Here is an 11,384-nt window from a genome sequence, read left to right as displayed (position 1 = left end):
AGTTTTTGAACTTAAATGGTTTGTTGCAATCGATTTCCTCAAATGGTTTTGGTTACCTTAACTCTTTGGGTTTTACAGTGTTTATATTACTTTTGCTAAAACTTATTTTAGTATGTAACATATTACACAAAATTAAATGGGAAATGTTGCTTTGGCATTAACTTTATAATGTTTTATTTTGTTATATACTAATTTATATTACTTTAAGTATGTTTTTTATTGTTTTACTTTTTATAATAACCCATACGTAACAACATAATTACAATGTCCATTAAAACTAGTTAGCATTTTATTTTACACAGGTTAATTTTACTTAACCATTTCTGACCACACAGTTTAGTCACATCTCCACATTCAACTTTCTGTTACTCACATCACACTCTCGCAGATGAGACAGTGTGAACACATTGCCCTATTAGGATTTGTCCTACATCCAGCTTTGAGTGCCACACTAGAGATTTGAGTTGATTAATGGGCTTAAAATATACGCTGATGAATACTGTGGGTCTGCCATGCTGTTATCAGCACACAATTACCTCCTAGTTTTCAGTCTCCTTAGAGATTTTTTTTCAGTATAAGAAGTAGTATAAATTTGACTTTCCTTGTCTTCATATGACTCTTTCCAGATTTGCAGGTACATCATTTTTCTTAAACTGGAATTAGATACAACGTGTAATTTATATGTAATTGTAAACTGAATTGCAAAATTCTAAATGTAAAATCATGCAAAATGTTTAAATGTTAAATATTATATATTTTTAAGATGCTAACCTCTAAAAAGTGAATGAGAAATGTACGAAATAACACAAAAACAAAGTTAAAATAATAAACCTAATGTTAATGTGTCCTACATATTTTTTTAAAGAAATTAATGAGAGTATAATAATGTCATGCCTCATTGTCTTATGAAGTTTCTCATCAGAGGAAGTAAAATCACTTGGAGCAAGTCACATGTTTTTTTCTATTACTGCTTCAAAGATTACTGTGCCTTTTTATAACCCATGTTACAGAGTTGAATGAGTTGGAATTAGAATGTAGGGACAGACACAGATTGTATTTTTTTTAAATTATGTGTAAATATTTAGTAGTGTAAATTGTTTTGAATAATAATAGAAGGTTTATCTGATGTAGCCACAGTTCTGGAATCACCCATAAATACTATTGAAAATATATAGGTTCTATTTTGGCATATTTTGGCATGGATGTTTTCCATTGCATAGATTTTTTAAAGAAGAAAATATTTTAGAGTATTAATTTTTTTCACACTACAGTTTGTCAAAAAGATCTGTTTACTAAAATGCAAAAGAAAAATCAAGAGAGTTTAAGTGCAATTTTTTGTGTTTTAACCATTCCTTTTCATACTTTCCAAATTAGGAAAACTTGCCAAAACTACATGTACAAAATGTTCTGTTGGCACTGTAAACAACTGATGTTGTGCTCACTGAGCAGGTTAAATCTTGCCGCAGCATATTCCCCTCTCTAATAAAATTAAAGCAGTTTTTTTTTTATTCAATGTTAGCATTACTAGTTTGTATGAGTTGATGCGAAGGGATGTGCCTCCACTAGAGGGCTCCACTAGGTGAACATTTTAAATCCCAAAACAACAGGCAGCTCTGCTTCTGTTTTATCTCATTGCGAACCAAATCTGATGTTTCTTTTGTGTCTCTTTATAGTTTTCTTATCAAGTTGTTGTCACAACCATCTTGAAAACTCTACTATCTTTCTCCATAAGATCTACAACTTAATAGTCCCAGTGAGCAACTTGTCAGCTGTTGGCGTGATCTGTTTGGCATGGGGGGAAGGAAGGGACAGCTTGAATTTCAGGCTCTAAGTGTGGCTCATTTGCGCATTTCTATATATAGATTGACAGACAGTAGCTGATAGCTTGAGACAGCTGAGGATAGAGGCCATACCAGTGTGGCACATCCTCCACTTCCCGTTCTCTTTTAGAGTCCTCGTGTTAATACAGTCAGTTCAGTTCTGTAGTGGGAGAGGACCAGGACACCCCTCCCTCCTGCTGGAATACCACCTCAATCCATAACAAGATGGCCTCCATGTCAGTGGACCCGGTGACGGAGCCACGGATGTACCAGCAAACGCTCCTACAAGATGGACTCTGTGATCTCCTGGATGCAAACAAGTTTGTGGACTGCATTTTGAAGATTAAGGACAAAGAGTTTCCTTGCCATCGGCTAGTGCTGGCCGCTACCAGCCCATACTTCAAAGCCATGTTCCTGTCAGACCTGGAGGAGAGCAAAAAGCGGGAGATTGTTCTAAAGGACATCGAACCTGGCGTCATGGGAATGATCCTGAGGTACATTTACACCTCGGATATCAACCTAACAGAGCAGAACGTCCAGGACATTTTCATGGCGGCCAACATGTATCAGATCCCATCGATCTTTAGCGTGTGTGTGTCGTATCTCCAGCAAAAGCTGGTTCTCAGTAATTGTCTGGCTATCTTCAGGCTGGGACTCTTGCTGGACTGTCCACGTTTGGCCATGGAGGCACGGGACTTCATTTGCGACCGGTATCTCCTGATCATCAGAGACCAAGACTTCCATCAGTTGGGTCCCAGTGAGTTGGCTGCGATCATCACATGTGACTCCCTGAATGTGGAGCGAGAAGAGTCTGTCTTTGAATCTCTCATGGACTGGGTGGAGTACGACACAGATGAGAGAACTAAAGAACTACCCGAACTTCTACACTGTGTACGTTTCCGTCTCATGCCGACAAGTTACTTTAAAGAGAAAGTCGAGGGGCACCGATTGATTAGGACCAATCAGGAGCTCAAGAAGGAACTCCAGTTGATTAAGGATGCACAGAAAGGACTGCTTCACAGGGTCAAAAGGTCATCACACAGGAAGGAAGGGAAGTCTGCTGAGTTTGAGTCTGACGATGACGATGAGGACGGTTTGCTGCCAGGGATCCTAAATGACAACCCACGTTTTGGGATGTTTCAGTCGGACCTTATATTGATGATTAACGATGCAGGAACTGTTGCGTATGATGTTGGTGCAAACGAGTGCTTTGTGGCATCTTCATCCACAGAGATCCCTAAGAACCACTGCAGTCTTGTGACGAAGGAAAATCAGATCTTTGTCGTTGGAGGTCTGAGATACAACGAGGAGAACAAAGATCAGCCCTTCAGTTCATACTTTCTTCAGGTAAGATCCCCATGTCTTGCTAATGTTGCTAAATATGTTACAAATGAATGATTCAGTGATCATGAATCTGTGGTTCCTAAAATACCCCTGTGAGAACAACCCTGAGGGTCCAGTTGGCTCCAGGACAGCTGTTAAAGCTTTGAGTCATGTTTTTAATATGCCAGCGTGACAAACTTTCCTCATGCATGACGAACGTTCCCAATGGATTGTGTTGAAGGAATCAAAAAAAAAAAATAACATGAGGAAGGATTGATGTGTTTGAGTTTTCTTTATCCCACAGTTTGATCCCATGAGCTCTGAATGGCTAGGGATGCCGTCACTCCCAAACCCTCGCTGTCTGTTCGGCCTGGTGGAGGCTGAGAACTCCATCTATGTGGTGGGAGGAAAAGAGCTGAAGGAGGGAGAGCGTGCACTGGATTCTGTTATGATCTACGACAGACAGTGAGTGCACACAGATGATTTTGCAAATGACTGTTAGTAACAGTTTTGGGTAACACTTTATTTTGATGGTCCATTTGAGTATTAGTAGACTGTCTGCTTAATATCTGCTGATACTGCTCCTTCAACAGACATTTAACTGACTAAAAAAACTTAGCAAGTACATGTAAACTTACAATAACCCTAACCCTAACTCCAACAGTCTACTTATAATCTAATGAGAATTAGCTGGCATGTACACTCTCAGAAATAAAGGTACGCAAGCTGTCACTGGGGTGGTACCTTTTCAAAAGGTACAAATTTGTACCTACAAGGTCCATATTAATACCTCAAGGGTACATATTCGTACACCTAAAAACTAAAAATATGTTCCAATTAAAAAATGTAGCTACTGATATATACTTTTGAGGTATCAATATGGACCCGTTAAGTACAAATGCGTGCCTTTTGAAAAGGTACCACCCCAGTGATAGCTTGCGTACCTATATTTCTTAGAGTGTAGATGCAATGTAATTAGTGTTGGGCAGTAGCGTCACTATAAGTAGTGACGCTACTAGCTTAACTACATTTTTCAGTAGCGTGGCAGTAGCGTTGCTACTTTCTAAATCAAATAGCTTTTCTGTAGCTAAGCTATTTTTTTAGTCAAGTAGCGCAATAGCATCAACACAAGCTATATCTTTACATCGCGGCTTAATAAGTGACAGCAACAACATTCACGCAGCTGTGAGGCCGGTGTCTAGCCGATGAAAATAAATCCATATGATGACGAGAATGACGATTTCTTCTTCTTCCTGTTTTTCGGTGGTCGACAACTAACTTTTTGGTGTGTTACTGCCACCTCTCGCTCTGGTCAGTGACATTGCCAACCAATTAGGCTAACGCGAGAAATTTGCTTGAGTGAAAGGTGACTAAGGGAGAGGAGGTCTATATAGTTTACTGCAGTAAAGCCTACAGTATACTATGGTAACTACTATTAGTTCATAATCGTTACTATACTACATTATGTAGTGTAATTCATCAATAAAGAGTTGTAAATATATATACAATATTATTCCTAAATATTTCACTTTACTATGCTATAGTATTTTAAATGTGTAACACCTGATTTTATTGGATTTTTGTTTTTGCTCGTAAATACTAGTTTGTTTCTGTTCGGTACAGCAAATTATTCACAGTAAATAACTGAACTGAGCTATATGTCTTATATGTTTCATAAACAGTTTTTTTAATCTCTAAGATATGATTGACTTGGATTTAAGTTGCTTCCATTTAAAGATAAAAATTGCAAAAATGGCTTAGATGTAGCTAAGTTACTTTTGCCATGTAGATTTTAGCTTAGCTTGCTACTCTTCCCAGAGGGTAGCTTTTAGTGTAGTCAAGCTACATTTTAAGTAGAGTAGCTAATAGCTTAGCTCACTACATTTTTCAAGTAGCTTGACCAACACTGAATATAACTTAAAGTGTAACATCAAAATAAAGTGTGACTCAGTCTTGGGCCAAATGTAAAACTGAAAAATGCATCAAATTAACCCACAATCTCACAGATAAATGCCTTCCTCAAAATAATCACTTAATGAATTTATGAAATATGTAATATTGTTACTTAAGCTTTTTTTACAGTGCGTTTCATAGTATTTCAGGTGTCAGGTTCATGCATTCAAAAAGCAAATGTCAATTTCTATTTTTTTGAAGCTAGCTATTCTAGTTAGCTAGCTAGATTTTAGTTGTTGAATAAGGCCTATATATTTCACTCAAAACATTAATCAGGTCAAGGATTAGACGTATAGATTAATATATCAGATTTATAGATTAATATATTAACAGAATGACTCAATGAGATCATTTAGAGATATTTGTTGTATTTTTAAAAACATCTCACATTAGCCTGTTTCTGATTGGATAAAGTGTGTAAAAAATCACATAAGCAACACGATTAAGGGAAACTTAAAAAAAAATGCTGTATCTCAGCCGGCAGGATTTGACATGATCATAGTGTTTTAGATGCCTTATTTCCTGCTTTTCTCAGTATGTTGCTTGCATAAGCAGTATTTATCGACCAGAAGTTACCGATTCACTGCTGTCACTACTGAATCAATATTTGACCTAGTAAATCATTGCTTAAATACTATCATTACATTGCCCTTACTCATAAATTAAAACCCTGGTCAATAGGATGCAGCTTGACATGACTCAATTACCAGTGGTGCTAAGTAACAGATTACAAATACTCAAATGACTGTAATTGAGTCGTTTTTCTCAGGAATTGTAATTTACTAAGTAGCTTAAAAAATGTGTACTTATACTTTCCCTTGAGTACATTGGTACTTTTACTCCACTACTTTTCATGCCACCTGCAGTCACTTCTTTATTTTTTCTTCTCTATGTTGATTGGCTGAGTAGAAAAATCAGTCCTGCAATTCCTGTCCAATTAAATTGCACATAGAAAGTAAACTGCATCATACTGAACAACCTCAATACATGGGTGCTTTATAAATGCAGCAAACTGTTTGAAAGCAATAAAAAGTGCTCAAAGAGATGGCAAAATTTCTTTAAACACAAGGACCCAGAGACTGTTTAGACAGTCTGAAAATTGGCAGATAGTCTAACTAAATGTACTACAGAATGTTACGTTTACCCACACCAGCACAAATCGCATATAAAAGCATTAGTCTTTCACAGGTACTTTTACTTGAATATGATTTTTCAGTACTCTTTCCACCACTGTCAGTTACTGATCATTTAATTTTCATGCAGGTCATTCAAATGGGGAGAGTCGGACCCTCTTCCTTATGCAGTTTATGGCCATGGAATCGTTTCCCACAAAGGATTGGTCTACGTGATTGGTGGGAAAACTGAGAGCAAGTGAGTGAAGAAACTGATTTTTTTTCACAATGCCAAAATGGCATGTTGTTTTACTTGCTTTTCATAATAAAACACGAGGTAGCATTTTATTTTGATGGTCCATTTGAGGATTATGGCTCATTTCCACTGACTGGTACAGTACGGTACGGTGTGGGTCGGTACAGGTCAACTTTATCAGGCTTGCTTTTGCACTACCAAGGATACCCTTTTGGTGGGCGTGGTGTATGACAGAAAGTTTCAGTCAATGTCATTTTCACTCGAGAAAACGTCTACAGTAAAGCTGTACAGGTTGCTTACATATCATATGAGAAGCACTTCTCACAAAACAGATGCTTTATACACATAAACACTTCTGTTATTACTAACTTTTCAATCAACATGATTTGATTATAACTGCAGATCATCGATAGTGCGAAATAGCCTACTGTAACGCCTGCAGTTATATAAACTAAATAAATAAATGCAGGCGAGGCAGTGGCGCAGTAGTGCTGTTGCCTCACAGCAAGAAGGTCGCTGGGTCGCTGGTTCGAACCTCAGCTCAGTTGGCGTTTCTGTGTGGAGTTTGCATGTTCTCCCTGCCTTCGCGTGGGTTTCCTCCGAGTGCTCCTGTTTCCCCCACAGTCCAAAGACATGCGGTACAGGTGAATTGGGTAGGCTAAATTGTCCGTAGTGTATGAGTTTGTGTGTGAATGTGTGTGTGGATGTTTCCCAGAGATGGGTTGAGGCTGGAAGGGCATCCGCTGCGTAAAAACTTGCTGGATAAGTTGGTGGTTCATTCCGCTGTGGCGACCCCAGATTAATAAAGGGACTAAGCCGACAAGAAAATGAATGAATAAATAAATGCAACATATATGAACACATACAGACCCTTACAATCTCTGATATGTTACCAACTACAGAAAAACTACACACAGCATACATTTAGTCCTTATTTAAGTTCATAAACAACACAAAATATAGCCCACAGTCTCTCATCTGTGTCTTTAATCTTCAGCAGCACATGTAGCTTCTGTTAGAGAGTAATTCCGTCATTCCGAGTTCATAATGGTCCAAAAAGTGATGATAACAGTTAAACATGGCAGTTTGTTCACGTTTGCTGAAAAAATAATGTGCTCCTTTTTTCCGGCTTCTCCTTAGTGTTTTCGTGCTTCACTCTCGCGTTTGTCAGTGTCTGACAGGATCGGGTTTCAAAAGCACGTCAATAATCAAGCGCACGTTATTATCATCAGCTCAAGAAGTTTATTATTTCAGATATAGATGCGCGCGAGACTGCCTTGTAAAAAAACTACGGGGCACAAGGTAAATCTGCTCTTCTTTTTGGGACTGTTGCTGTTCATCAAGACGACAACAAAGTTTTTTTGAGCCCGGGTCGACCATGGCTCGTTATTATATGTATGTATAGTTCCGCTGTAATCTCTCGGCTGTGTATTTTAAACATGGCGGCTCTTTTGTTTTCATTTTGGCTTGTTGCGTAAGCGAATGACGTTTCTCTGTAAACCAATAGCATTTACCTGCGAGTCTAGCTCCACCTTTTGGTACCCTTTCTCGTGTTTGGTCCCTTTTGAAAGGGTGCCGAAAAAATGGTACAGTACGGTTTGATTTAGTACGCCTTTTGACAGTGGAAACGGCAATAAAAGCATACCAAAAGGAACCGTAGCGTACTGTACCTCTTAGTGGAAACGGGCCATTAGTAGACTGTCTGCTTAATATCTGTTGTTACTGTTCCTTCAACATACATTTAATTGACTATAAGAAACTTTGCAAGTACATGTGAGCTTACACTAACCCCAACCTAACAGTCTACTTATAATCTAATGAATATTAGTTGGCATGCAGATGCAATGTAACTTCAATTCAACAAACGGACCATCAAAATAAAGTGACCAAATATGATGATCCAGGAAATGTCTGAGGAGAGTGTGTGTCTACGACCCCTCGAAGTTTGAATGGAAGGATCTGGCACCTATGAAAACAGCCCGCTCTCTGTTCGGCACTGCTGTTCACAAAAACAAAATCTACGTGGTGACTGGAGTCACTGACAACGGCCTGACTAGCACAGTGGAGGTCTATGACATCGCTAGCAACTCGTAAGTCACACTTCTAATCATATTATACATATACAGTTGAAGTCAGAATTATTAGCGCCCCTGAATTATTAGCCCCCCTGTTTATTTTTTCCCTCAATTTCAGTTTAACGGAGAGAAGATTTTTTTCAACACATTTCTAAACATAATAGCAATAATAATTTATTTCTAATAACTGATTTATTTAATCTTTGTCATGATGACAGTAAATCATATTTTACTAGATATTTTTCAAGACACTTCTATACAGATTAAAGTGACATTTAAAGGCTTAACTAGGATAATTTGGTTACTAGGCAGGTTAGGGTGTTTAGGCAAATTATTGTATAATGATGGTTTGTTCTGTATACCATCCCAAAAAAAAAACTGCTAAAGGGGCTAATAATTTTGACCTTAAAATTGTTCATAAAAAAAATTAAAACTGCTTTTATTCTAGATGAAATAGAACAAATAAAACTTTCTCCAGAAGAAAAAAATATTATCAGACATACTGTGAAAATTTCCTTGCTCTGTTTAACATAATTTGGAATATATTTAAAAATAATAAATATTCAAAGGGGGCTAATAATTCTGACTTCAACTGTATATCACACATGACAGTTTAACTCACTTTGTTTACTTGTGTCCCCTACTCAGCTGGTCAGAGTTTGTGGACTTCCCTCAGGAGAGAAGCTCTCTTAACCTGGTTGAACTTGGTGGCTTTTTATACGCTATCGGTGGGTTTGCTATGATGCCTAATGAGACTACAGAAAAGCTGGAGCCCACTGAAATGAACGACATATGGAAGTGAGTGTTTAGATCAAACTACAACAGCTTCAGTGAAACTTGAAAGTAAAGTTGAGATCCGAACTTGTGATTTGCTTGTCAGGTTTGATGAGGAGGAGAACTGCTGGAACGGGATCCTGAGGGAGATCCGCTATGCTGCAGGGGCCACAGTGCTTGGAGTGCGACTGAATACCTTGAGACTTACAAAGATCTGATCTACAGCTGTTATCTGTAGACAAAGAACCAGAAAAAGACAATGCCCATGACTCCAAAAACACAGGCGCTCAAACACGTGCACTAGATAGATTTTTCTCTGTCTACTAATCACTGTGATTTTCTCTCTCTACTTAAACTAGAGTTGCTCATATCCCTTACACATTAATGACAATGTTGGCGCATATATTGATTGCTTTCATGTGATAGCCATGACATTAAGGGGGAAGGCCTTCCTGTTGGGCAAAACAATAATATTTCCTAATAGTGATTACTTGAGTGATTTTTTTTTTTTTAAGCCAACATGCCGGATAGCTGTTTTGCAATATTATACACACTGCAAAAAAAAGAGCTGGGTTCCAAACAATTCCTTCATGTTTTTACAACACAAATTAATTGATTAACGTACTTGTTTTTACAAATTTAAGTGGACTGAACATAAAACTGTTTTGTTGACCTAAAGAAAATCTCAATGGTTGTGTTGTTTAAGCTCGCTTTAAATATGTATTTTATACAAGTAGCAAAATTTAAAATCATTTCAACGACAGCAATAATGAAACTTTCCTGATCTAAAGTACCTGTAACTATCAGTATTTTTGTATGCTTTTTTGTGCAGTTAAAGTATAAATAAAATGTCAAGTCTATGTGTAACCCGGGGAGTGACACTGACTACAGAGGTGAGAATCCACATGCAGGTTTATTAGAATGGTCAGGCAAGCAGTGGTCAATATAGGGGCAAACAGATGTATGAGGGCAATCCAGAGTCGAAGTCAAATGAACAGACAGGCATAAATTGTCATAAGGCAGGCAGTAAACAGGATGAAACAAATAAATGAGGCAAAGGATCAAAACACACCAAAGGCAGACAAAGGAAATGCGTTACAGTGTCACTGTATAACAAGACTCAGCAACAGTGTTTGCGTTTGAGCAGTATTTATAGTCTATGAAGCAGTCCTAGAGCAGCTTCAGCTGTGCGAGTGTAATTAGTGGACACTTGGAGCAGGTGTGTGTGTGTGTGTGTGTGTGTTGTGTGTTGTGTGTGTGTGTGTGTGTGTGTTTGTGTGTGTGTGTGTGTGTGTGTGTGGCATGACTGAATATGTAGCCCATTTACAAGCAGATTTGTAGTCCTATGTATGTGAATGTTTACCAGCAAACTCTAGTGCGGGGGTATCAAACTCAATTCCTGGAGGGCCGAAGCCCTGCACAGTTTAGTTCCAACCCTGCTACAACACACTTACCTGTAGGTTTCAAACAAGCCTGAAGGACTCAATTAGTTTGATCAGGTGTGTTTAATTATGGTTGGAACTAAACTGTGCAGAGCTGCGGCCCTTTTGGAACTGAGTTTGACACCTGTGCTCTAGCGGTTGTAGCACGCTGATGATCATGACATGTATAAATAGCAAAAGTGAATACATTTTCCCTACCAGCAAATATTAAAGGTGCAATAGTTTTCATCGGAAACTACAGTATTTTTGTTATACTGGCTGAAAGTCTCTTCACATCCCGATAGCATTAAATTAAGTGGTCCTAATGTATTTTGGGTACTTTCACACCTGATGATCGATTGTTTTGTTCTGAAACAGGGATTAAAATTGTTACAATGTTTATTTTTGTTCTTGGTGCTGTTTGCTCTCACACGGCAGAGTTTCTAAATGGACCAAATTAGTTCAAACAAGTCACATGCGCATCGGTCAGATTGGTTTCAGGGTTTATTTTTCAGAGTCCCGCGGATTCTGCTCAGCTGTCACATGGTTATTTTAATTTATGATGATAAGCAAGAAGACATTATAAGCGAAAAGGTGCACTTTAATTTTGACACCCACAGACAACATCATTAAATATAAATCTATATTAA

The 11,384-nt window shown here is 38.0% G+C and overlaps 1 protein-coding gene across 1 annotated transcript; it reads left to right on the top strand.

The window, feature by feature from the left end:
• The first annotated feature begins 2,005 nt into the window (after positions 1-2,005).
• Positions 2,006-9,610, top strand: klhl40a (kelch-like family member 40a). The gene is given in 6 exon segments (NM_001128682.1): positions 2,006-3,167; positions 3,448-3,608; positions 6,360-6,467; positions 8,369-8,554; positions 9,188-9,337; positions 9,420-9,610. Coding segments are annotated over 6 exon segments (1,839 nt in total). The 5' UTR covers positions 2,006-2,045; the 3' UTR covers positions 9,532-9,610.
• The last annotated feature ends 1,774 nt before the right edge of the window (positions 9,611-11,384 follow it).

The sequence above is a fragment of the Danio rerio genome, chromosome 2 (genome assembly GCF_049306965.1).
Source record: "Danio rerio strain Tuebingen ecotype United States chromosome 2, GRCz12tu, whole genome shotgun sequence".
In the NCBI taxonomy this organism is placed as follows: Eukaryota; Metazoa; Chordata; class Actinopteri; order Cypriniformes; family Danionidae; genus Danio; species Danio rerio.
This window is presented reverse-complemented; position numbering and strand designations above follow the sequence as displayed.